The sequence below is a fragment of the Pseudoliparis swirei genome, chromosome 14 (assembly GCF_029220125.1).
Source record: "Pseudoliparis swirei isolate HS2019 ecotype Mariana Trench chromosome 14, NWPU_hadal_v1, whole genome shotgun sequence".
In the NCBI taxonomy this organism is placed as follows: Eukaryota; Metazoa; Chordata; class Actinopteri; order Perciformes; family Liparidae; genus Pseudoliparis; species Pseudoliparis swirei.
The window spans coordinates 8,343,416-8,371,207 of record NC_079401.1 but is presented as its reverse complement, the minus strand read 5'-3'; the positions used below and the strand labels follow the sequence as shown (position 1 = coordinate 8,371,207).

The following is a 27,792-nucleotide window of genomic DNA, read 5'->3' as shown; positions in this document are numbered from 1 at the left end:
TGCAAAAGTACGAGATTATTACAAAAACAACAAAAAGACGTGGGTACTGCACCTTTAAATTCCTCAAAGGATTCACGGCTGGTTAACAAGCAAATAGAGTCGCTCGCTCCGTTGGGGTATCGTTACCCTCGAAACAAATACTATCGATTTTACTTCCTGCCGCTGCACCGATCAATATTTTCATATTAACGTCGTGGCCAAATTAATATTTTTATTGAGACTCAGTGTTCATGGGAGAGTTCATCGTCTGGAGGTCAAAGGTCAGATGTTCAGACGTGTGTCAAAAGCGGTTTGGAGCCACGGATCGGCTCAGAAGATCCAGTAATCTTCTTCCTCTCCCTTAGCAACTATAACCAGTGTGTCCTTGAGCAAGGCACTTAACCTCCAGCTACTTCAAGAGAGATTCTTATCCGCGGGATAAAAGAATACCAAGAGAACCAACCGCCTTACGAGATCATCAGTTGCATTTTATTTCTAATCCACCTAAAAGATATTTTAACCCGGAAGCATGAAGAATACGTACGGAAGAAACCGTATTCTACCCGTTCATACGATACGGACCCTCCTCTTCTTTTAACCTCGCGAGCTCGCGTGTAAATTGAATTCAAAGTCACGGGAGGAAGCGAGCTCAGAATAACGCACGGCTCTAAATATACCCGGAGACCCCCCCGCCCCCCGCACAGTCTGCTGTGTGAATGGAAAAAAAACCAAAAAACAATCTTATTATCGCGGGGCGCGCGGATCTCTCGACTCCTCGGCGATACCCCGAGCCGGCGACCACCCGACGAGGAAGGGCGGATAATTGAAAGTCGACGGAGGAAACACTGCGAAAGCCGAGTAATAATAACTCCGGCGAGCCGAAGAGGAAATGAAGAGGAGCCTCATCTTCGGAAGGGGGAGCGCGTGCGCGACCGAATGTCATTACGCTGACTGACTGCGGACGGGTTGGGGGGGGGAGGGGTAATAATCGGAAATAATAGGACCGACTCCTTTTCTTCAGGCGCACGGGCTCCATTGTTTCGATCAAAAACACGGCGGCCATTGTGAATACGAGCCAAAAAACAAGGCGACGGCGGGACGGACGATGACGAGGACGTGGAATGTGAGAGGAAGGAGGCGTCGCCGCGTCGCCCTCTCACCCCGAAATCACCGCGAAATTTGCAGCAGTTTTGTTACATCATTAAAAACACATTTCCCCTGCTTTGCTCTGTTGCCGGAAGACAAGGTAACACACACACACACACACACACACAGAGGAGTAAATATATCATCGCTGCAAACCACAAAGCATGATGAATGAGACTCGGGGAAGTTCAAGTCGTTCCCGGCTGAGCCGCCCGTCTTCATATTTTTGTTTGTTCTTTGCAAAGTGATGCACGAGCCCCCCCCCACACACACACACAGTTTGAAGTCTGTGACCAGTATTGGTTCAAATGTACAGAATGGATTTTATAGGATGTTTTAGTCATGGGCATCTTGGTTAATGGGATGAATGTGTAATATTATATATACTGTATATGTATATATTAGCTTATTTACCTTTTTTTTTTTTTACCTCTTTGATATCACAAGGCCTGTGCCCCAAATATACTGCTGTCAGTGCTGCATATATACAGGACTGTCTCAGAAAATTAGAATATTGTGATAAAGTTCTTTATTTTCTGTAATGCAATTAAAAAAACAAAAATGTCATGCATTCTGGATTCATTACAAATCAACTGAAATATTGCAAGCCTTTTATTCTTTTAATATTGCTGATTATGGCTTACAGCTTAAGAAAACTCTAAAATCCTATCTCATAAAATTTTAATATTTCCTCAGACCAAGTTAGAAAAAAGATTTATAACAGCTGAGTGTTTGTCAAGGCTCAGGAAACCCTTGCAGGTGTTTCGAGTTAATTAGACAATTCAAGTGATTTGTTTAATACCCTACTAGTATACTTTTTCATGATATTCTAATATATAGAGATAGGATATTTGAGTTTTCTTAAGCTGTAAGCCATAATCAGCAATAAATCAGAATAAAAGGCTTGCAATATTTCAGTTGATTTGTAATGAATCCAGAATGCATGACATTTTTGTTTTTTTAATTGCATTACAGAAAATAAAGAACTTCATCACAATATTCTAATTTTCTGAGACAGTCCTGTATATAATTTTTTTCAGAAAAAGTTTGGCGACAAATTAATGAAGTTTTGAAATGAAAATGATTAGTTACGTTGCCTCCTGACATATTTCTTTCTGTTATGTCCTTCGTGTCACCTGTTGCTACCCGCCGGTCACACGCTTTGCATCCTTCCACCTCCACAAACGAGCCGCCACTCACTCAAACCGCTCCGCTCGGCAATAGCGGCTGCAGAAGGTGGTAATTAAAGATGGAATATTATCACTTCAAATTGCCGAGAAGCAAAGCTAAGTGTGGGTGTTTAAGACTTCCCACTTAAATGTTGCCGCGCGCCATTATGTTCAATTCAAGTGTTTATTTTAGACTAGTTTAATTTCCTCTCATTTTTTATTGGAGCTGAAGTTCTGGAAAAACACGCCGGCGACTGGTACAAGAATTAAGTTTGAATAAATATTAATATTTGAAGATCAACGTCGCCACATTTTTTGCATGCCGTTAAAATCAAATTTGACCCATACACATTTTTCAAAGCAGTTTTTCGAATGCGTTTTCTCTTCCCCATTGCTCCTCCGGGGCGAGCCATTGATTTACATTCAATTCCGCACGGCGTGAAAAAACAACTCGCAGACACATCGCCGAGGCCGGCGATACTTCACGGGTAACACGACGTTGGATCCGTCCTTGTCAATCTTTAAAAAATCATCAATCTCCCCCCGCATTACCACGCAATGATAATCCAACTATGATCGTCGCTGTGATGCAACGTTCCCATGCATTTTTTATTTTTGCGCGTGAAAATATCAGCTCGTTGGATGTAAACATTGCATTTTTTTTTTTTTTTCACACCTAGACAACGTCAGCATGATTGATTTGGCACACAGCGACGCAGATATGGTGCATTCAAATTAATTAACTGGAAGAAAGAAGAACACAAACAAGCTTGTGTGTGAAAATAAAAAGGTGCAAAAAAAAACCTTTTTTTGACGATCGCCTTGCAGAGTGGACGTCAGCCAGCTCCTGGATGTGGAGCTCTGGAGGAGGCAACGGCTCTTCGGGTGCACATTTCCACGCCGTGCGACACCATTGTGCGGATGCTTCGGGGGGGGGGGGGGGGGGGCGATGGGTCGAGGGGCTGCTCGCATTCATATTAACGCACACAAAGACGTGCAGCGGCGGCACGGAGGTTATTGAAGGAGGTTTCATCTGGTTTTGTTTGGACCCTTGAGCTCCAGGAGACCGATGGTGCACTTCCAGTCCCCCCCCCCCCCGCGGGCACAATGCCGCGTGCATAAAGGAATGTGTTTTCTTTGTTCTGGAAGGACTCGACTTGGCCCGAGCTCTTTTGGGGACGCATTGGTATGCCAGCGCCAGACGAGAGTCGACCGCCCAACCGAATCTGACGCTCTCGTGGCTGAGTGGGAACAAAACCCTCCCAGAAAAAAAAAAGGGTCCACCGTTTTCTCATTTTCTCGTCTCCCGGCGCGTTGTCGGAGCGGTACCGAGGTATCGAGGAAGCGGGAGGTACCTGTGCCATGTGACCACGGGGTCAGGAGATCCGGAGGTCATGCAGGTGAAGGTGACGGACTCCTGGTAGTCGGCGGTGGCGTTGAAGGACTGCTGGAACACCGACAACACCGGAGGGACTGCGGACACAAACAGAGACGTTCATTAGAGCCGAGAGGTAACGGGAGGAATTAAAGCAACAACAACAACAACAAGAGTGTGTCTATTGAGCCGGATGATGAGGGCTAACATCTTCAAATGGATAAACGTGGCCTGTGAGCAGCGAGTGGACACGCTATACTTCTGTTGGTAATCCCGCCGGCTTTGGTAGAAACACAAAGGAGGCCGAACACAGAGCCGTAACGCCACTGTGTGACTCAGAAGTGCTCGGCCCAATTCGTATAAAGAATGTCAAGACGGGGAGAACTGTGTTCCGACATCGGAAAATCGACTATCACCTTCTCCGAATAAGAGCGCTTCAAGCAGTTAGTCCCCGTCGGGCGAGCCGCGGTTTGTTCCCGCCGAATCCATAATTAGAAGCGCTTCCTCGCGGCGAGACGCAAAACTGGGGAAACAGTTCACTCTGAATATTAATTCCAGGACACAATATTTTGTCACTTGTCATGTTTTTGAGCTGTGAGAATAAACAGCGTGTTTTTGTTTGTGTGTGTGTGCGTGTGCTTGATATGGTGTCAACATTTCCCCACAAAAGGCGTATAAACACACAGGTTGCCATGGTGACGGCAGTATTGATGACTTCTTTAAGAGGACATGTTGAGCGCTGTCATGTCACCTCGCCATCTGGTAAGAGGAGAGCCGGTCTCTGCCTTTTATTCCAAATGACGGCTTTATGCCAGCTTCTTTTCAATTTATTTTTCTTGTCAGGCGTTCTCAGTCCAATTTTTCTCAAGCCTGCACTTATGCCGTACTCCTGATCCGGCTGTGGGCCCCCGGTCCAATTAATGTATTCACAATTTAGCTGCATTCAACATCTATTGGGACATTTATGTCGCTCCCATGAAGGTTTCTTTCCTTTTTTTCTCCGTGAAAGTTTTTTCTTCTTCTAATTTTCGGAGAGTTCTTCCTGATCCGATATGAGGTCAAAGGTCAGGGACGTCGTATGTGTACAGATTGTAAAGCCCTCTGAGGATAATTTGTAATTTGTGATATTGGGCTATATACAATAAACTGAAAAAAAAGTAAGTAATTTCACCTTAACCCTTGTGTTGCCTTCGGGTCAATTTGACCCGATTCAATGTTTCACCCTCCTGTCGCCTTCGGGTCAATATGACCCGATTCAATGTGTAACCCTCCTGTTACCTTTATATTTACTAACATATTTTACCCTTGAGGTCAATATGACCCCAGCTATTAAAATCTCCAGAAAATTATTAGAATTAATATTGTTTTCCAAGTTTAAGTGTGAGGTACTTTATGTTTGTTTGTTGACTCCCGAAAGAACACCGACATTAAACATTGAATCGGGTCAAATTGACCCGAAGGCGACAGGAGGGTTAAATATTGAATCGGGTCAAAATGACCCGAAGGCAACACAAGGGTTAAATAATTTTGCGTTGTTATCCAGACAGGCTTTTGGTTTGATGCAAGGACCCTGAACTTCAAGGCCCCTGGTTCTGGATCTTTGTTGCATGTTCTCCATCTCGCCTCAATAGAATTTCCTTATTAAAGCTCCCGGAAAATCATGACACAATTTCTTTATCTGGACTGTATTTTCCTGGATAAGGAAAATGGGAACGCACGCACAAAGGCACGACTGAAATGCTATCGCATGGAGCCCACCACGTCTGAACTTCAGAGGATTCTTAGAAGACCAGGCGGTGCAAATGCTATCTGTACTGTTCCGTAAGAACAGGAGAGAGAAAAAAGATCTTTTCTGCATTTTAAAAAGGTCATTTATCTCCTCATCTTCCTTCTGTTTCAAGCAAGTCCTGCAGAAAGCTACGGAAGACGCCCTTCCTCGGAAATGAAACAATGAGTAAGCCCACAGGTACATTTGGATGTTGAGATTTGGGCAGAAACGATTATTAAATGCCAAAAGTCTGTGATCAGATGTCATTATCCAGTTAATAATGCACCCAATAGCATGTGAGGTCTGGCCTTCGAGATAGTGCGTTTACATTTGACTCATCCCACCTTTTGTAATGTCACGAGACAACAGGTAGGAAACATCGCCACACGCACTTAGCATGAAAATAAAGGGAAATCATTTCCCCGAAAACATCTTGGATTTTAAGCCTGTGAGTGTAAAAAAACCTTCCTCAACAGATGTTTGCACTCGTGTTAAATGTGTGTTATTGAGACTGGCAGCTGCACAGTGACGGCGTTCCTGCATCATTTGTTTTCCTCTAATCAAAAAAAGACAGTTGAGGTGCCACTTGGTGGGAAAACAGAGCCGAGTTGTTTATTATTTCCCAAAACTGTAATTTGGTGCACCATTTGTTTTTCTCTGATCAAAGAAAGAGTGGGGAGACATTTTAAGGTGTCACTTGTTTCATATTTTCAAAACTGTAATTTGGTGTTGGGTCGTCACTGAAGGTTAATGAACTGCATTTTAAAGCGATGTCATCGGGAGGACACGGTCTTTCACATAGATCCTACACCAACAGACATATGGCTTCGAATGTCATTAAAGTGCTGAAAACATACAAACATTTGACTTGTGCGATAACGAACGGGGGGGGGGGATTCTAATCAACACAAAGCATCACCCAACACACCTAATGAACCGAGCGCCGCAGTGTGCCGTAGTCTTTCTTAAAAAAGATCAATTACACTGACGACGCCGGCGTCAATGGAAGAACTCGTTCACGCTACATCTCGACGCCGCGGCGTCTGATCTATCTGCTGTCCCGTGGCGTCCATTCATCGCTTGGTCATTGCCATACGCGAGAATAAAAGACGAATATTTCGGAGTGAAATCGACGCACAATAGTATATGCCTGAGCAACCGCCCACCCCCCCACCACACACACACACACACACACGTGTACAGAGGTGCAGAAACGGCCTGAGCAATAATCAAACACCATGAGTCCTTTCCAATAGTCCTGAGTCGGCGATCGAGGAGAGCGAGCGTCTGCCTGACATGATAACCATTGTTTTCCCCGCCAGTTGATCTCCATCCTCTCCAGTGTCTCTCTCTCTCTGTCTCTCTCTCTCTTCTTCTTTTTAAATTTTTAGGCGGATGGCATCCAGTGAACGGTGCATTCCTATCCCCTTACAAAACCAAACAAACAAAACCAAACCCAACAAAATACCCACAAAACAAAATCAATAAAACAAACAAAACAAAAGGGAGATTCAAAAATGTCAGTGCTTTAAATTCTATTGCTTAATCCTGTTCCTTTCAAATATTGTAAAACTTGTCCTGCCCCCAATTTTAACGCATCTGTTAGATTTAGTTCCTCCACTCCCAGGTCTCTCTCTCTCTTCATATGCAACGCTGTGGCAGCTGTCCCCAATCTGGCCTTCGGCTGCTGGCTGGTTGGTCATCAGTCAGCTGCTCTGACTGATTGGCAATCAGTCAGCAGCCGATGCTGCTTGTATAAAAGGGCAGCAGAACTGGAGGGAGGGGGGAAATGAGCAGAGGCGCAATCTTGCGGTCTGCTCCTTCTCCTTCTAGAGCACACGAGCCAGAAACCAGCCCCCGACTCAGTATAACACAGCGCTTACTCTCCTCCCGAACACCCCGGCGGTTATGATTGACGTCTCGGCGAAAAAATAATCTTGATGGACACGGCCGGTAGTTTCAACTGCCAGCGACAAAAAAGAGGGGAAATAGCCGGGTCGAGTGTGCGAGTAAGTGAACCGGCAATTAAGTGAGAGAGTGTCTCGGGGAAAAATAGAAGGGGGACAGGGGAAATCAGGGAGTTATTTACATCTCCATCAGTTACCGTGGAAACAAACTGCACGTATCGGGGTGTCATCAGCGTGGAGAGCGGAGAGATCTTTGATGATGATTAGCGGGGGAACATTTGGCTTACTTGAAGGGAGCAAAATGGAGCTGTTGGCAAATGCTGTCCTCAGATGTGAGTTACATTCAGTTTAATAATGAATCGAAGACGATTTTGCATGAAGGCAGCATTTATTTTTGTATGCGTCTACTTGTTTGCTTGCAGAAAGCCAGATGAGAGGATCTATACCGCTCATTAGCTTCGCTTAGAATTAGCATAACGATGACAGCGCTCCTGTGCTCTGTCCTGAGCCGACTCATGGTAATGAGTCGGCTCATGATGAGGCGTTCAGTGGTATTGATATTCCTTGGTCCTGGTCTACGCCCTTTACGTGTGACTCCATCTGATGTAACCCACAGGGGGGGATGAACAATGCGTTCGCCTCCCGCTGATATGTCTCATTTCGTGAGATTCGGCTCAACCTCCGGGGATGAGAAATCGCCGCATGTCAAGAGAAAGGCCAAATGCGGCCATGATAAACCGAGCTGACGGAGCAGCCTGAGACACGCATACAGAGAGAAAAGACACTTTGAACGGCTTAATACCCTCATTTCTCCAAACCGATGAAAGGCTTATACAACTCCCCCGTAATTCTTTGGAGTTGGAGTTTTTTTTTGCCCTCTGGGTCGATCGGCAGTCCGGCGGGTCGGCCCTCATTCCCCAGACGCGATGATCCTCATCCTGGAGGGCACGCCAGGTCAGCCCAGCTCCTTTCGCTGCATCTCCTCGTCGACGAGTAGTGACCCATGAATATTTAGGAGTCCACAAGCGAACTATTCCAGCCCTGATTTCAGTAAAAAAGATAGTTCTGCACGTCTGTTAACACATTGCCGGAGACACTCTTCTGACAGCATGACTGACATATCTATGATTATACTCGATGTGACGGGCGGCTCGGAGGTAAAGATCAAGTCCAATCGTAGTTTTTACGAGCAAATCAACTCAGCTGGTCGTCAGCCGTGCACTAACAAACACAATATGCGACTTTTATCCGAGGATTTGGAGAAACATGGTTAGACTGCCGTTTGAAGAAAAGATTCACCGGGCATAATCTCCTCGCCGGGGCTTTATTAGCGGCTTTGCCTCAATAAAACAAGTCGGCTAATACCGCGGGGGAGGAAGAGTAAGCTGCAATAATAAGAAAGAATTTATAGGAGATGAAATGCGTTGGGCAAAATGCATAAACTGAGTGAAAGAAATCACCGAGCCGCAACTTTTCTTTTATGGCTGCCTACTCTTGGAGCTCCAGATGCAGGGCAGGAAGATTCGGGAACATTCACCCCCCCCCCCCCCGTTGGCCATCGCCGGTTCAGAACGGACCGGAATCGATGTCCCCCCCTCCCTGACTTTGTCTTAAAAGAGCGCTCGAAGTGCTCGATCGTCAGACCTCAGGAGACGAGGCGCAGCCTGAAGGTGCCCTCGGTTTTCACCTCCACCCTTTGTTCTTCCACCCGCGGCCTCCAGACATGGACCTGTTTCTTTGCTATCGGTGTGTTTATCCTGCCTCGCTGGTACAACCCCAGGCCTCGCACCAGAAAGCAGTCCGCCGTCCGCGGCCGATTGACAAAACATGCCGTGTGCTGCACTCATTGATATACCCGAAGCCTCGCAGCGATCCACTCCATCTGCTGCGTTCAGGGCCTCTGTGTCGTTCGACCAGTCCGGGGTTGTTGTCGATAAACTACCCTCTCTGGCTTCCTGCTCCTTTTTTGGAAAATCCTCTGCTAAGACGGATATTCTTGCTCCACTGTAATCCCTCGCGACTGCAACCCACGGAAAAGGAACGAACCATAAATAACACGGCCCGTAAATATAAAAAAAGGCGGTGGCATAGAGGGAGAACACTATTCTTTACTGTTTTCTAGACCGACAGAAATAGTTCTTCGGAGATTTACGCGTCTAGCTTCAGGGCATGGGAAGGGGGATGAACGTCACGTACGGGAGTAGGGATGGGAATCGAGAACCGGTTCTGTTTTAGAACCGGTTCTCGATTCTATAGAATCTTCCATTGTCAGCCCCCTACATTGAGGCAGAGGTCGTGTTTGCCTCCCCTCTTAATGTGGCTTTATGTCAGCTCAGCAAATTCAGCGATTTTGTTAGTGCCATTTGTTTCATTGTGTAAACCAGCTTTCACTATATAAATAATCTCCATTGCCATCCAATTTAGCTGATGACGTTCAGAGTCAGACCGGTTCAGAGGCTGGTCGTCTGTCTGGGTCACAGGCTACAGCTAGCACATCTTGTACACCTCCTCATATCTTTGTGTTCAGGCATCCTCCACCCCATCTGAGAGAGTGTTCTCCACGGCTGGAGACACAATAAGTCCTGAGAGATCGCGTATCCTCCCGGAGAAAGCAGACGTGCTTATTTTTCTGCACAAGAATTGCTGATGATCCATACAATTGATGGTTGCACACTTGGTATTTGCGACTGCTAGTTTCATTTTTGGCAGCTCAGTTCATATACCCTTTTAAAAAAAAGGAAGGAGCACTGTAATTTCTAGGAACATGTTTAAATTAAACAGAATACATTTTATTTAAGTTATGTAAGTTTTATTTTAAGTTCAAGAGGAATATGTATAAATGTTTTTGGTTATTTAAATTTTTTTAAATGTGTATGTATACATACTGTATATGGTGTGTGCAGCATTATAGAAAATTAATGTAAATAAACCCGTTTGTGCTCTTTTTTTCACCCCTTGCCCAATAAGAATCGATTAAGGAATCGAATCGATAAGCAGGAATCGATAAGGCATCGGAATCGTTAAAATCGTATCAATTCTCATCCCTATACGGAAGTGTAGGGAAACATCGCTTTGGAGATGCCGTTGTACAACAAGCACGTCGCTGGATGCCAGCTCATTTTATGGGATTGTCAAAACCCACCAAAAAAGAGCTGAAGGACCCTAAAACCTCCGTACAGCTGAGGGGAACTGACACTTGTCTGTAGGTTCATCCCTAAGAGCCATACCTACTCAAGTCATAAAAACAATTGTTGATACAAATATAGTATTTCAAGTGAAAACAAAGGAGCTAAAAATAATTCAAAAGTTACATTACTAAAGACGTTTGAGAGAACAGCTTTAAGACGAGCCACTGTAACAGATGGCGGTGCCATATCGGACAACGTCGTTAGTTTCATTAAGTTTTCTCTGAGCACTTTTCTCCCTCAGAGTCCCTCCTTCCTCTGGACAGTCTCTCCCTCAGAGTCCCTCCTTCGTCTGGACAGTCTCTCCCTCAGATACCCTCCTTCCTCTGGACAGTCTCTCCCTCAGATACCCTCCTTCTTCTGGACAGTCTCTCACTCGTAGACCTTCCTTCCTCTGGACAGTCTCTCCCTCTTAGACCCTCCTTCCTGTGGACAGTCTCTCCCTCAGATACCCTCCTTCTTCTGGACAGTCTCTCACTCGTAGACCTTCCTTCCTCTGGACAGTCTCTCCCTCAGAGACCCTCCTTCCTGTGGACAGTCTCTCCTCAGATACCCTCCTTCTTCTGGACAGTCTCTCACTCGTAGACCTTCCTTCCTCTGGACAGTCTCTCCCTCAGAGACCCTCCTTCCTGTGGACAGTCTCTCCCTCTTAGACCCTCCTTCCTCTGGACAGTCTCTCCCTCAGATACCCTCCTTCTTCTGGACAGTCTCTCACTCGTAGACCTTCCTTCCTCTGGACAGTCTCACACTCAGAGACCCTCCTTCCTCTGGACAGTCTCTCCCTCAGACACCCTCCTTCCTCTGGACAGTCTCACCCTCAGACACCCTCCTTCCTCTGGACAGTCTCTTCCTTAGAGACCCTCCTTCCTCTGGACAGTATCTAGACCTCAGCTGGCGAGTGTTGCGTCGCTGCAATAATAGGTCGTGCCTCATTGAGCCGGCTTATTGGATCTTCCTCGGAAGTGAGGTAAGTGGTGTGCTAAATTAAATGCAATTCATGGTTTTTTGGGGCTCCGCTGTCACATCAGGTGGGAGAGAGTCACACATGGGCAGAGACAATATTGCAGCCACTCAACCGTCGTGCGGCGGTGAGATCACGTTTCAATCACCTCGGCGGTCTCGGGTGACTCGCCGTAAAATGAGGACAAATGAGAACATTTTAAACGACATCCTTTGGGATATTTGGGGCCCTGCGTGGAGTTCCAAACACACCGATAATTGAAAACAATGTAAATCGCACTAAAGGACACTTGAAAGGATTAAAAGTAGGGCTGTCAATCGATTAAAAAAAATTAACTAATTAATCGCACATTTTGAAATTGCGATTAATCGCGCTTAAAAGTGTTTTCCTTCTTTTTAAAGACAAAACTTCACACAGAGCTGTGTTTTCAAAGAGGCTCCTACATATACAGTGCCAGCGAGGTATTTAATATCGTGGATGATAAATTGTTTCTTCAGTGAAACATCAGATTAGTAAAAAAAAGAAGTATATTGAGACCCCATTGGTCCTGTCATCTTTAACACTGAACAGCAGCAGAACCAGTGGCCTTGGTAACTGACTGACATTCACATATGTCAAGTTAACCCTCTGGAGGCTGGGGGCATTTTATACATTTTACAAAATAAATTAAATTCACCGTTTAAAGTCTTTTGCATGTGACACACCCCCACGTGTTATACATCAAACATTCCAGAACAATCTCAGCTCTGAAATGAGCCTCATTGTCCTCGCCGTGTTCTCTGGTTCTCTGACTGACAGGCTGCTAAATGAGCCTAACCTGTGAGGTGGGAGGTCCTTTGTGATTTACTGAGTGTTCATTGGTTGTTTTTTTACCGAAATGTTGACAGACAAACGGATTGACAAATCACGGTGAAGGTTTCGTGTGACGAGTTCTTTCCGCGCCGCGTCACCCGACACGTCGCCCCTTCGTTCCTCTGTGTATCAAAGGTGGAGACGGGAGGAAGGAGGAGCAGGAGGAAACCCGACTGATTCATCCACGAGTTAAACTGATTTCTGCTCCTTATTTTCGCGGAGAAATAATTGTTTTAAAAACGGAAACAGTGTCAAACCGGCCAAATTAATCGCATAGATTAACGCGTTAACGCTGACAGCCCTAATTAAAAGATATCGGAGTCTGTCAAAGATGACAACTCTGTTGCAGGGGCGCATTCACTTAGGCTTTTTTTTGGGGCATCTGCAGACCCCGAGTTGTGCCTCGTAGGCTTCGGAAAGGAACATAATGGTCGGTGTTCGTTCACGGAAACCTCGGTGTGTCTGCCGAGGAAACCGGATCCCTAATGCATGCTAATCTGCTGACTCTGAAGTGGAGTGTGCGCCTGTGTTCTGCATCGCCGAGCGGCCTTAACTCGCAGAGGAAAATGGCATTCAATTTTTCTGTTTGTTTTTTTAAATGGCTAACTGATTCTTGTAGTCAAGGCTCTGTTGTTTAATTTGATGTGCAACATTAATATATGTGCTTGTGTCTTATAGCAATAAAGACCCCAGACCCCCTAGGGGGTCTACGGTTTCCAAGACAGCGATTGAGTTGGTATTTTTGCAAGAATCATCTAATGATTATATAATAATGTCAGACTAATGACAAAAAGACTCAAAGTCTAACAGGATGAACTAAAGATTTGGATATTTTGGCCCCTGGAAACCTGTCTTCATGGACACCCAATCCTTAATAGATGGGAGTCTCACGTTCACCCATTGTCTGGTTGCTCACCGTTGACCACCACGGCGATGTCCACGAAGTCGATCTCGCCGCGGGCCTCCACGCTGGCCTCGCAGCGGTACACGCCCTCGTCGGCCTTGGTCACCTGATGGACCTGGAGGTTGTTGTTTGGCAGCACCTGGAACCTGCCTTCACAGCACCGGCGAAGAGGAGGAGGACAGACGGGTGGAGAGAGAGAGTCGGAAGAGGAGGAGGAGGAGGGGGAGGAAAAGACAAAAGAACAACAGTGTATGATAGAGAGAGGCGAGATAAGAAAGTTGGGAAAACCGGCAGAGAAAATTGCCGCTCTGCGGTGGACTGTCAGTCTTCACCTGATAAAGTCCACGCAGATAAACACTCACGCAATTACAGTCTGCACACCTCTCCCATTGTGGCCACTGGGAGATTGGCTGTGAGTGATGCGGGCCGCTTCTATCTCATTCCTTCTCCAAAGCAAAGATATTTATAACCGCGCATTGTAATTAGAGTGAAATGATTAAAAAGAAAAACCTTCTCCTCTGGGTTTCATTCGGAAGATTTGGATTTCAATTAAAAAACGTGACAGATTCAAGGGGTCACTCTTTCTAATCAGTGCTCGGGCGGTGCATTTCCGTCGAGATGGAGGACGGCTGGAAGTGAGAGAGTTGTAAATCAAGGGCGGAGGAGACGTCGACATAATGAATCCTAGAGCGCCGGCTCCCGCTATTGCACCTGTCGCTATCAGAGAATAACACCGCCGACAGGTAATCTGCCATCCGAGTACCGAGTAGTTTTTTAGCACACGGGTGGGATTAAAAAGGGAGGGGCTGATGTATCTTTGGATCAAACAGGACGGAATATGATTGACAGGTCGATTGTGAATCGAGTTTAACTCCGCCCTTTCGCCCGGAAATATCGCTTTTCAACCGGCGCGGGCGGGGAAAGCGGCATCTTGGAACGTCCCCGTCCGCCCGCTCCGTAATCCATTCTCTCAGTCGCTTGTTAACACGGTTTCTGTCCGAGTTATACGCCTCCCTCCTGGGCTGATGGGATTTCTATTTATAGCCGTAGATATCCTTGTCTTATTGTGAAGACACACAAAAGAGAGAAATAGCATTTACGAGAGAACAGTGGGTGTTTTTTGGCACGTCGGCTGGTCTTCTCATGCAGGAAGACAAACGGGAACGTCGGGAAGCTTTTCTCATCCTCATAATCAAGTACATTTGGCAAGGTTTACATTCAAAATGTAATTATTGTAAAATCGCTGCTTGCTTCACTTTTATTATGTACCGTTGGAATAATCCAGATCGGTTTCACAGTTTGATAACGGAAAAGCCCCCAAAAATGTGATTTTTTTATGACATGAATATTCATAACCGGATTAACAACATTGTCCCTTATATTTTATTAAGATTCGAACACTAAACCCTCTGAGCTGATCTGCTTCATTTACACAAAACAACTTTACTAACTTTACTTATAAGCTATAACATACTTCATTAAAATAAATTAATTAGAAAATCTAATTCCTCCCCAAAAACTCCGTCTCTCCATCCACTTTCTAAATTGTCGTTCCCATTCAGGCCTTTTGTTTTAAAGGTGCCAAGCGGAGTAAACAAAGTATTTGTGTCCTTAAGGGTCTTATAAACAAGCCCAATGCATCCTCATCTAACATTTACAAAGGAAAGGCTTTAAAACCTACATATTGTATATTCCTGTTTTCTTACTAACAACCTTCTTCTTGAAGATGTTTCTCCATCCATCCGTCCTCCACCATCTCACGCGGACTTACTGTGGCGCTCCTCGGTGATCTCCCGGTCCTGGTAGTACCACACCACCACGGGCACCGGGGAGCTGATGACGTCGCACACCACCTCCGCCGTCTCGCCGTGGCGGAACTCCTGCGGCGACTGGACATCCCGAAACGTCAGCCTCTCTGAGGGACATCAAACAAGATGGAAATGGCTTCTTTTTTTATTTGTATATGTCATTCTGCAAGCATTCAGAGCAATTTATTGCAGGTTCGTACATCAAAAGGAAAATACATATTTCTGCTGTGCTCCTGCCGTTGTGGTGACGACGATGGTTTTGAGACTCTAGATTTGAAGTTTGGAAAAGTTAAAAAAATTAAATGTTCCCCCTGGACTTGTTAAATCAGGTTTTCTTCAAAGCTTTTGTGTTTGTGCGATATGAATATGTGTCTTTCCACCTAAAACCATAACTATTTATCAGATATAATGTTTACCGTGCTCACCTTTGCTAATTTAACACACAGCTCGGCTCGATTGAGGCTGATGGGAATTTCATTGAAATGACAAGTTAATGGAGCACTGCAATACTTCATCCTCACAGGGGCATCAATGTCGGTACCAACCGTGGTACCGACCCAAATCGGCAAAAAACGACATAAAGGGCAGCCGTCATGTGACTCGATGCCTCGCAATGCAGGCCAGCGTTTGGGAAAGCGAGCGTTTGGGAAAACAATGTGTGCCTCGGGAACGGTCGGATAGTTTCACTCACGGAAATCAAATGACAAAAAAAAAAGAAGCTAAATCCGGCTTTGACTGTTTTCTGGGACGCAGATGAGGCGATTGGGATGAAACAGGACGGGAGACAGAAGGGTGGCTGTGACACTGGCTGCCAATCACAGAGAGGGCAACACAACAACACAAAAGAAAGAAGAAGAAGACGAAGAAGACGAAGAAATCAATGAGCTGAGCTATTCGGCAGCCCTTGTGTGTGCATAATTAGACGAGAACACATGCGGCATTTGATTCACTCCTTCTTGGTTTCTGGGACGCTTTAATAATGGATTCCACTCTGCCGGTCGGTTCCTGTCTTTACTGGCCAATGCTGCTGGTTGAGAGGAGAATGGGCCGTGCAACTGTTACGGCTTTGTCCATCAATAAACTAAAAGAGGAGAATGAAAAGGCGCCGGCGTGCTTTTTGACGAGCTTCCCGTCACCTTGCGAGGTGGCAAAAGGCGCCAAACCGCTGCGGATGATTCAAAGCAATTTCCGAATTTGTCTATCAGGGAAAAAAGCGATTTAAATGTTCATCTTGTGTGTGGGCCGGCGAGAGGTTCATCTGGGAGTGTGAGTCGGCAGCTCTGGGAGGCTGAATCGTGACGATGACGCCAACGTTTTGCCAATCGGCTGAAGTCGTACGACAACAACACAAGTATTAGACACATCCACCTTCTGGACTGGGCGATGGAGCCAGACGACGAGTTAAATCCCAAACAAAGTCACTATAATTCCTCCTGAGGGGAACCTGATGGTCCACCCGGTGGTTCCAGAGGTGGGGATCCAATAGTGAGATCCACATGGTGGCACCACAGCCAACGTCAGGGGATCGCCGACGTCTTTGGGCCTCGACCTCTGGCGACCCGACGTGTCCTTTCATGGAAATCCTTCACGCGCTTCAATGACATCGTCACGACAAATCAGTCGGATTCATCCGCTCGGGAGCTCGAATGTCGGGACCCGAGTGATCCATCGAGCCGTGACTTCACCGCGGCCTCAAAAAGCTCCTGGGCAGCCGCAGCGATCCGCTGTATTGTGTTTGTGCAAAGTGTTGGACTCAACAACTGGTCTCCCGCCGCATGTGAGATGATTACATCATGGTGGAGATGTCATCCGCTGCTGCCACTTTCTCCACCTCAGGTCGTGATGTCGGTGTTCAACACGTCGAAGCTCGCCGGGCCGAAGAGTCCTCGCCTCGCTCCGGCTGCGCGCTGGCAGCAAACCGGCAGGTTTCTTCATCCGCCCGCTGCTCGTGCGATCAATATACCGAGTGCCGCCACCCCCCGAGTGAGCGACGCCCTGTTACCATGGAAACAATGATTTTAGGGAGCTGGATGTGTGGGGGAATGAGGCGAGGTGCTGAGTGGTGGCAGGAGTGATTGAGGCTGAGCTGTCTCCCCTAATGGTTTACCGGGAGAGGATGAAAAAGGCAAACCACACACAGGCGTGTGTATGGTTGTGTGTGTGTGTGTATCAGCTCAAATCAAATCCCTGTACCTTGACGTTTCCTCCAATTAATGTTGGGGGAAAACTCCTGATCAAAGACCCGCAGTATCTGAGTATTTAGGTTATTCACTCCTCAGAATTCACTTGGTTTGTTGTGTCTTTTTGTGTGTGCGTGTGTGTGTGCCTTCCGCATGCATTTTTATATTGATGCATTTCCTGTCACTGTGCTACCAGTGAAAAGGAGGATTCGTAAGTTTGCATGAATCTATCATTTGTATCTAAATGGGGATTCGAGGATTTTTTAAACGGAAACTTTGTCCAAAAATGTTTTGCAGCTCGACGTCTCTAAGACCACACACACACTGCTTGATCTGCTGCGTTTGTTGTCCCTCTTCTAGCTCCAGAGACCACGAGTAGCACATATTTATTCAGTTAGTTTAATGTTCTGTACCTTTAATACTGAACATGGAGTTTCTAACGCAGTCTGAAAATGACCTAAATACACGAAGGACATCAGCAGCTCCAACCCTGCTGGTCCTATATTGCTATCCTCAGCAAATGAGCTGGTGGTGGGGGGGGGGGGTTAAGTTGGTCGTCTTGCTCAAGGACGCCGTGACGGGACAAATGGCGGTTAATTCACTGCTCGCCGCCTCGTAACATGAGGTTTTTCTCCCCGGGAAATAGTGTTGGGTCAGCAAGGCGGGTCAGCCTCGGCGCCACATCCCTCATTACGCCTGGCAGGGTCCGAGTCCCACGGCATTACTCGCTGTCATGACACTTTAATCACCAGAAAGAGTGCGACGCACAAAGTCAGAGGAACACGCGGACCTGACATGCACACGCACACAGGCTGGGGCTGGGAATATGAATAGGCTGGCCACACACGAATGCGAGAGCTTTATTCTCTCCGCCGCTGTGCGCCAAGCTTACGGTAGATCTCCAGCACCACCGAGGCCTCCTCGGTGTGGCCGCCGCCGTCGGTGGCCTGGCAGCGGTAGATGCCCGCGTCCTCGATGATGGCGTTGTAGATGATGAGCCTGGAGCGCGACGTCTCCGTGTGCAGCGCCATCCGCTTGGAGGCCAGGATGCGCTCGCCCTGCGGGTTGTACCACTCCAGCCTCACCGGCTCGCCGATAGCTGCAAAGTCGAAAGGAGAGAGGACAAAGGACGCGGTTACGATGATTGTGAAGACGCTTTGTGTTCTCGAAGCGGCGCCGCCGGCGACGTTCAGAAAGAGACGTCTCAACGATTACTCCCACTCACCCCCCCCCCTCGCCCCCTCCTGAGATCTGTTCACATTTCAATGCCTAAAGGAAGTTGAATCGTGTTCTTTGCAAAGAGGTTGCCGTTAGTTGACTCCCATCTGCTTTATATATTCTCTAAATTGTTCTGATAAGTTGAACCCGTTCAGTGCCACGATAATTTGTAAAAAAATAAATGAGACGCCCACGAGTGACATTACCTTGGCTTCTCTACGCATGAAACCTGTCAGCCTGCAGCGGTTCTGGAAAAACAACAACGGTCTAAAAAAAGCTTGTTTTTTTCCCCCCTTGAGAAGGCTTTTTCGTGTACGTCTCATCTGGATGCGAGGACATCTTTGTCCTTATCAAATGGACAAAGCTACAGAAGGAGGACATAAACAAACCACTGCGTTGCCCCATTTCGGCGGATTTCAATCAAGACGAACCGTTTCTGATTCAATCTGCGCCGCGGAACGACTTGGAGAACGACTGTAATGGGTCCATTGGATGGAAGTCAGATTGTGTCTCCTGGGCGTGCTTCTGTCTTCACACAGAGCCGCTGAAGGTTTTACATGTCGATGCAATGGCAGCGCCGCTCGCTCCGGTCCGCTGAACAGCCGAAGACCGTTCCACGCTGTTGATGTTTGTCCTCGTCGAAGGAACAGATGGCCTGAAATTATAAGATTAACTCATAATCTTTGGATTTACATAATGTGCATAAATGTGTAAAAAGGAATATATGTAACATATGCAAGCTGTAAATCCCGTTCTCGTTCCCAAGATTACAAGCTTACGCAAACAGAACCACGAACACACGGGAGGAAATGGCGGGCCCGGATCGAAAAGCTAACTTCAACTCTGATAAAAAAAAAACTGGCGTCCATATGTAGCCTGCGGAACACTAACTCCTCTGCAGGCCGCGGTGGGGGATTATGTGGCCATCAGCCGCAGCCTTGAAGAGGAGGCGGACGCAGGCTGGTCCGGCTCCCCCGAGAGACCGCTCGCTGGATTTAAACGAGGAAACAAAAGGAAGACAAAGAAAAAATGGATAATAGTTGTAATTAGGGGTGTCCCCCTGAACACGGGGAGACCGATGATGACGAGCAGCCATAACTCAGATTAGTACCGTAACGTTGATTGCAAGTCTTGCATTCATAAAAGTAGCCCAAGAAATAATAAATTAGCCATTATAACCAGGGGTGCACATAACTGGTACGCAGGTACGCATGGGCGAAAATAATCAACAATGCGTAATGCCACTTGTGTTACTTTGCGCCTTTGGGTACTTGACCGATCTGATATTGATCGCCTCTATAGCAGCATGTCATTTCTGTCTCTACGTGTTGCGTTAACACTTCTCCGCTCTCCGTCTCGCGCGCCACAGAGCTCCGATGCCGGGACGGAAAAATGTCACTAGCACCCACACTTTATGTGTCACATGTCATCTTCAGTACCTCTAATTGGTTGTTCTCATTGCCCATCAAAACAGTGACAGGATTAACCCTATAAGGTCTGCACATGACAATATATATATATATATATATATATATATATATATATATATATACACACACACACATCATATAATGGAGAACATATATTGTGTATGTTAACAGTCTGATATACGTTGTTTGTCAGTGCTCCATGATAATGGCGTCTACAGGGAATATGGCCAAAGAGGTTTTTAATGTCCTCATTGTGCGTTTTAAAAAAAAAGTATCGGTTCAGGCACCGTTTAGGCACCGGTATCGTTTTAAAAGTACCGGTTTAGCACCGGTATCGGAAAAAAACCAAACGATACCCATCCCTAGTTGTAATGCAAGGTTGCGACAAAACCAGGAAAAGGCCAGTAGCGGGAGACGACTCTCCGAATACTCTCTAATCCCCTCGGCGAAGTGCCCTTGAGCGAAAGCTTTTAACCTCCCAGCTGCTCGGCTGTGGCGATGGTTCGTCCCTGTTCCCTCTGCCCTTTTTCCCGCCTCCCTGTTCCCGCCGCCCTGTTCCCACCGCCCTTTTTGCCGCCTCCCTGTTCCCTCCGCCCTTTTTCCCGCCTCCCTGTTCCCACCGCCCTTTTTGCCGCCTCCCTGTTCCCTCCGCCCTTTTTGCCGCCGCCCTGTTCCCTCCGCCCTTTTCCCCGCCTCCCTGTTCCCACCGCCCTTTTTCCCACCTCCCTGTTCCCTCTGCCCTTTTTCCCGCCTTCCTGTTCCCGCCTTCCTGTTCCCACCGCCCTTTTTGCCGCCTCCCTGTTCCCTCCGCCCTTTTCCCCGCCTCCCTGTTCCCACCGCCCTTTTTCCCACCTCCCTGTTCCCTCTGCCCTTTTTCCCGCCTTCCTGTTCCCGCCTTCCTGTTCCCACCGCCCTTTTTACCGCCTTCCTGTTCCCGCCGACCTGTTCCCACCGCCCTTTTTGCCGCCTCCCTGTTCTCGCCACCCTTTTCCCCGCCTCCCTGTTCACGCCACCGTGTTCACGCCACCATCTTCACGCCATCCTGTTCCCTCCGCCCTTTTTCCCGTCTCCCAGTTCCCGCCACCCTGTTCTGCCTCCCTGTTCCCGCCGCCCTGTTCACGCCACCCTGTTCACGCCACCCTGTTCACGCCGCCCTGTTCACGCCTCCCTCTTCCCACCGCCCTGTTCCCGCCTTCCCGTCGAGCGTTCACAAGACCGAATGAATAGCCGTTCGCACATTTTTTCTAACCGCTCAGAAAATTGGCATAAGCTTCGGCGTTATTACGGATTCTCGCCGAGAGCGACAGACTCCTGGCTTCCAAAATGTCTAAACAGCAGCGCGCTGATTGATCGCCGGCTTCTGGTAACCGCTCGTGAACAGCGACGGCTACGCTCCGCAAAGCAAAGAAACTGAAACTTTGAGGCGATCTTCAGCCTCCTGCACCAGGCGGATCATTGACTCGACGCGCCCCTTGACGCCCGGAATTAGCCGAGCGCGAGCTGAAACACTCCCACGTCCCCCGCGGTGGCTGAGCACATGGCGCCGCTCTCGGAATTGATTCAGTGGGGGGGTAGGGGGGATATATAGCCCCCCCCCAGAAAACGAGAGCTGAGCCGGCGAGGTCTGCGTGTACACGGGGGGTTCGCTCGAAACAGTGTCAACATTATCGGTTACATGTTAATCTCGGCCTCTCCATCGCAGTCTGCTCTGTGATGTCGGGGGGATGAGGGGCGGTGAACCCTCCCCCCCCCAACCCCCCCACGCACCTGAAGAAAAAAGCACATGAAAACAAATCTGAACTGTTGGAGCTCGCTGGACCAGCGGGGGGCTGCCTTTGCAGCTGCCTGATTTTTTTGATTATTTGTTATTTTGCAGCCAACACTTGCTCTGGCTTCCTGCCACCACTGTCTGAGGGGATGAAGCACACACCTAAACACCAGTTTATCCAGCTCCTTATTTGTCACGCCAGGAGCTCGGCTTCATTTAACCCGAACAAGAGCGCCGCTCTCTCAGAGGGTTGTTTGTTGCCTCACAAAAGGTCCAATCGAGCACTTCAAACCGAACGCAACCATGTTGTACTTGAGGATAAGTACTTTATTTACCCGACACCTGGTGATGGTTTCGAAGGAGATGTCTTCAGATTTCTGTATTTTACTGCGTTTTGATATATTCAGTGACGTAAAGGTATCAAAGGGTATCAAACAACTTCAGAAAGGAGCCACTTCACTTCACTTGTGCACTCATCAAACCATACAGTGAGCTTTTGCTTCTTTTATTGTTTGATGACTGCAAAATAAATTGTTGAATCTCCAACCAGATGAGCGCCAATTAGAGACTTTCGAGGTCAAGTTCTTCACGCCATCATTTTAAGCACATGGACGTTTGTGCAGAATTTGAATGAATTCCCTCAAGACTTTCCCCGAAATATCATTTACACGAGAATTGGACGGACGTAAGGTCGTAGTGACCTTGACCTTTGGCCATCAACATCTAACGGACGAGTCATATGGACCAACGGACATCCTGAAGTAATAATTCCTCTGGCCATCGCCTCATGGAAGCGCTCCAACCGAATTGCAAGTTGTGCAGCCGACTCCACCACCGCCATTAAAACAAGGGGGGAGGAATTTTGGATGAAGGTGTTTAACCACCTGTAGAGTTCCAGAAGGATGCAAGATCCAGTTGAAAGTTGTTGATTTGTCCATCTCTATGTGTTTATATGTTGTAACAATATGACCAGATGTGGTTATAAGACAAAAAACAAAAAACACTGGAACAAACATCCTACTACTGTGAGGGTTCTCTCATTTCATGCATTTATTTACCAGAGAGAATCTCTCTCTCCCTCTCTCTCTCTTTCACTCTCTCTATAGTCACTTAGAGACGACTATTTTCTAAAGACAATCTCTGCACCACGTTTCTTTCTCTCCGCCTCTCACTCACTCTTTTTCCTTTTCTCTTCCCGACCCCGTGTACCTGCTGCTCCTTTATGCCGTAGCCTCAATTCAGAATGTGCGCCGCAAAAACATATTTTTCACTGTGAAGCTTGAACAAAAACTACCTCAACACACACACACACACACACATTCTTTACAGCGAGGTAATGAATAAAAGCAAATTCAGCCGAAATGTTGGTGTCGCATTTTCTCTTAAAAGCAAGAACTCATGAATAGATGCCACGTCAGTCGCTCTGAGGACGTTCTTCTTCTTTTTTTGAAATTAATGCGAAAAACATTTTTAGGATATTTTATTGACGTGTGTGAATTCATAACATTTGAACATAAAAATACAAATTTGACAGCACAAACTGTACTCATCATCCAATGTTCCCATATGTACATTAGCGATTAAACCATTGGAATCAAATGATATATACTAACACATACACTACTCTGTTCATTTTAAAGCAGAGGAAAACTATAAATATTAGTGAGCAAATAAGCAATAGCTCAAGTTAAAGTTATTACCTAGCAACAGTAAACTAATCAAAGACGTGGACACCGTGAATCTCCAAGAAGCTGATTGAGAACATCTTCTCCGGGGCCTTTTTTCTTAACTGAAGAGAAAATGCATCACTTCTTTTGCAGCCGTGCAATTACCTGCAAGTATCTCATCAATTACATTGAAGTCCACAACGGTTGGGAAAAGAGATGCGATCAGTGGAACGCTGACGCTTTGGAAATTTAAATGAGAGATTTCTGTATTTGTGTTTTCATTTGATTTCTTCCCCCCAGACTTCAGCTCACATTTTGTTTTATTGAATCACGGACGAGTATCGATGACAACGAGAAAACAGCCTTTTCATTGGAAACAGACAAGGATGCTACATGAAAAAAGAAACATAAAACCAATAATTTGACTTGACTTCAAGCGCGTTTTCACCTAAAACAGCATCTTTGAAGCAATTTTTTTAATAAAACGTGTTCTCTCGTGGAAGAAATGAGGCGTTCAATCATTTTAACCCTGCTGCCAATTCTTCCTGGAAAACTTTTGGAATAAGACAGATTTGTATTGAGGGAGGGAATGGATTTCACACGTTTCTTTTCTCTGAGGAGCACGATCTTTGTTGCTTTCTTTTCCTTTCCGATCCGTACTCTTGTGGACCATGTCTGTAAAAAAAGTCACTTTCTATTTATTTCACTGTGCTTTTGCTTTTTTACATTTTGATTTTTTGGCCTCCGACTGTTCCGCCTTCCTTTTTTAGCCCACTCAAGTTGGCAGGACTGCATGTAAATGTGGTAACAACAACAACAACAACAACAACAACAAAAACGGTAAAAAGGGCAAACACAAAGTGACACAGACACTTTGGATGGTGGACTATTTATGTCCCTCTCCAACTCTCTTTCGCCTCAAAGCCTTTCCCCCTTTCTTCTCAGTTCCGTCACTCGAGCTCTTTCACAAATAAAAATCGTCCACCTTTGCCTTTCATTTCCTGCCAGCTTGGTTCCATTCACACACACACACACACACCCCTCCATTATGTGCTTCTCAGCGCACACGCTAGACCTCCACACCTCCGCCGGCGCTCCTCCCGGGGAGCGCCTCTACTCCCCTTGGCTGTCAGCTCCCACGCTGAGTGGGCTGGCAGGAGAGAAGAGGAGAGCCGGCGGGGAGCCGGGCCGGGCCTGCCAGGGTGCGCTGCCCCCCTACAGAGCCACTGGCAGTTCTGAGAGGGGGGGGGGAGGCGTCCCAGTGTGGTGCCAGTGTGCCCAGTGAGTCAAAGAGTCACTCGCCATATGGACGCCACGGACTGTCATACAAACCAAAAACGTGCCTCAGAGGCAGCGATGCTCGGCCCCCTGGTGCCGTACAAGCACACACACACACACACACACACACACACAAGCACACACACACACATGTAAAAAACAACAACAACAAAAACAGTGTGTGGCTGTTGTACCTGTGCAGATGAAGAACTTGGACTCTCCGACACTCAACTCCACTTTGTTCAAGGAGATGGACACCTGCAGTGTAGCTGGAATAGAGAAAGAAAGAAAGGATGGACAGAGAGATGGAAAAGAGAAAGAGAAACAAGAGGGCATGGATTAGTTGTCGTCAAAATCGTGTTTGTTTCTTCATCGCATTGAGGTTCATTTCCATATACTAGACATATATATATATATATATATATATATATATATATATATATTTACATGAAAAGCAGTGAGCAGCATATGCACAAATACCCCTCCATATGAATACAACGCTTCTTAGAAATAACCCGCATGCAGCTATTGCAGCGATGGAGATCGTCCCCGGCGGAAAAAGAGGCCGATTTCTAAATTTCATCCGAAATTCTAAGTTGCTGTTTCTCCGTTGAAAAGAGAGAGATTTGCTTGATACCTTCCATTAGTCACATGTCCGTTGGCGACAGGCTTGTCAGTCAGTTTCACAATGAACGGGATGCTTTCAGCCGGAGGTAAAGCAGTGAACGACAGAGGGATGGAGGGAGTGAGAGGCTGAGAAATAGTAGATATCAGGCAAATAACTGCTTATAGTTTCCTGTATTTGTTCACAAAGGTTCTTTTGAGAGCCACACACACGAAGAAGAAGAAGAAGAAGAAGATGAAGACGACGACGAAGACGAAGAAGAAGAAAAAAAAGAAGAAGAAGAAGCTAATTGGTAATGTCGCTGGAAGAAATCCATCTCAATGACTAAAAATTGACTAAAAGTCGAACTATAACCGAAGGCTGTGTGTGTGTGTGTGTGTGTGTATGCGTATATATGTGTGTGTGTGTGCCACTGCATGAAGCAACACAAAAGGGCGCTATGAAACGTAGTAAAAGCCGGGCTCCATCTTGGCTGCCGGGAATCTTCCGAAGGGGAGAAAGAGAAGCAGCAGCAGAGTGCGTCTAGATGTCAAATGTGATAAGTGAAGATTGGCCACTCAGCGGGGGCGGGGGGTCATTTTTAGGCCGGAGCCTCTCGCGACGCAGCGGCGGCCTCGCGCAGATTGAGGAGAGGTATTTTGACGAGCCTGTCACACCTGCACTCCTCATTCGTCGCCTCTCAGGGCTGCGGGTCTATTTAGCATCGAACTGCAACCACACACTCACACACACACACACACACACACACACACACACACACATGCTGCATAATACGCTAACGGATGTTAATTCTATCCACAACGCTGGGAACTCAATAGCAGAGCTCAGGGCGCCTGTCAATAATATGGAGGAAATGATTATTTGCAGCTTCCCGGGGAAACCGCTTCAAAACGGTTTCCCGTTATTAATTGATCCCGGTCCGTTCACGCTGCATGTGACTGAACGCGAGACGAGTTAAAAAGGCCCGAGCTCTTGTTTCTTTGTTGTTCTTTGTGCTGTCAGGTGCATTGTCGCGAAAAACAAACTGTAATTAAAATTCAACCTGGAACAATATAATCGTTCTTCAGCACACGAGGACATGAAGGCAATTTAATGAGAATGCCAACTGGATTAGAAATTGTAGAATTTGTTTATTCAACACTGTCACAAAGAGACGTACTAATTATATCTTTTTTTCAAAAAGGGAATGTGTTCTACTGCTTATAAAAGAGCTTGCATCGATATGTTAAGAGTCTGGTAGCAACGATTAGCTCCTCTGAGAAGGGCTGGAGACACGGAGACGAAGACAGAGGACAAAACCATTGATTTCCATTTGTAATGAGTCCCAGACGGTCGATGCCATATATGACCGACAGCGGTGAGATTTTCATAACAATAATAATAAGTATTCCAGCATTAACTGCACTCTCAATTAAAAAGAGGCGGGACTTTGACCAGTGAGTTGCTTTAAAGCGAGGCTACCATGTTTTACCAATTACAACTTTTACCCTTTCGTGTGTTTTCAGTTCATGGGCAAGTTAATTGTAATATTTAGTTTTTTTAGTTGTACTTCTGGTTCCAACAACCAAGATGGCGGCGGCCGAAAAAGCCAAACTGGATGTTTCGAAACGGCAGTCCACCGGTGACATCACACAGGCGTACGCCACACGTCACGTTCCATCGTGGTCACTTTAAGATGGCGGCTCCTCTGTCCGCGAGATTTGGGTTACGGTGCCTTTCACCCGCCCGTTGGAAATCTCTTGCAACGGGCCGAACGTGTTGTATTAGTGTGAGTGTGTGTGGGGGGGGGAGGAGAAGGAGGGGCTGTGTATGTGTGCAAATGTATGAAGTCCACAGAACAGATAGGAAAAAGAAATGCTACGCTTTAATTGTCTGTGATGTTGCGGAGGAGTTGTTCCCTTGAACCAGAGAGAGAGAGAGAGAAGCGTGGGTAGAGCGAGAGCAAAAGGAGCAAGGAGATAATTACGATGTTTTGTCTTCGGCCGAACCTCAGCGTCTCATGCGCTCCTTCAAAAGACATTGGCGAAGGTAGGAGAAAAAGAAGATGGTTTCCAGTTAGAAGGGAGGAAGCTGAGGAGTAAATTCTCTTTCGTAGCAACTGACCACGTTTCCGAATTCGTTCCATATTCATGTCCTGCGACAGCGCTCCCAGTATCAGGATGTCTCCACGAAGCGAAGGGAGCTCTCGTGAATCACTTTTACGGACGACTTCGCCCACGTTCCCGCCGAGGAGTACCTGAGAGTTTCCTCCGGTCGAGCCGGTTTCCATGGCGAAGCTGGAGGAGAGGGAAGAGGACTCGGCCAACCGTATCCAATCGTGCAGACGTACGGCATCAGACCACATGTCCCACAGCTACCTATTATCTTCCCCCTCTCTCCCGCACACCTTCTCTCTATCTCTGCTTCCAGCCTCCTTTCCTCCTCTCCTCCATCCTCAATAAGCCTCTTGTGGTTCATCCCAGCTGCGGTGGCCGTGAAGGATTCCTCTCTGCCAATATCGACCAAACCGTAAAAACACTCACGGGCGCGGTGGCGGTGGCGGCGGCGGCAACATGCAGGAACGCAGATGTCT

The 27,792-nt window shown here is 46.9% G+C and overlaps 1 protein-coding gene across 1 annotated transcript in view; it reads right to left on the bottom strand.

The window, feature by feature from the left end:
* The window catches only part of LOC130204379 (neural cell adhesion molecule 2-like), a 184,883-nt gene that overhangs the window by 32,980 nt on the left and 124,111 nt on the right, over positions 1-27,792 (bottom strand). Inside the window, exons 2-6 of the mRNA XM_056431091.1 lie at positions 24,790-24,864; positions 18,127-18,333; positions 15,018-15,161; positions 13,259-13,396; positions 3,650-3,767 (exon numbers count right to left, since the gene is read on the bottom strand). Of these exons, the coding sequence (XP_056287066.1) occupies positions 3,650-3,767; positions 13,259-13,396; positions 15,018-15,161; positions 18,127-18,333; positions 24,790-24,864 (682 nt within the window). The remainder of the gene's footprint in view (positions 1-3,649; positions 3,768-13,258; positions 13,397-15,017; positions 15,162-18,126; positions 18,334-24,789; positions 24,865-27,792) is intronic.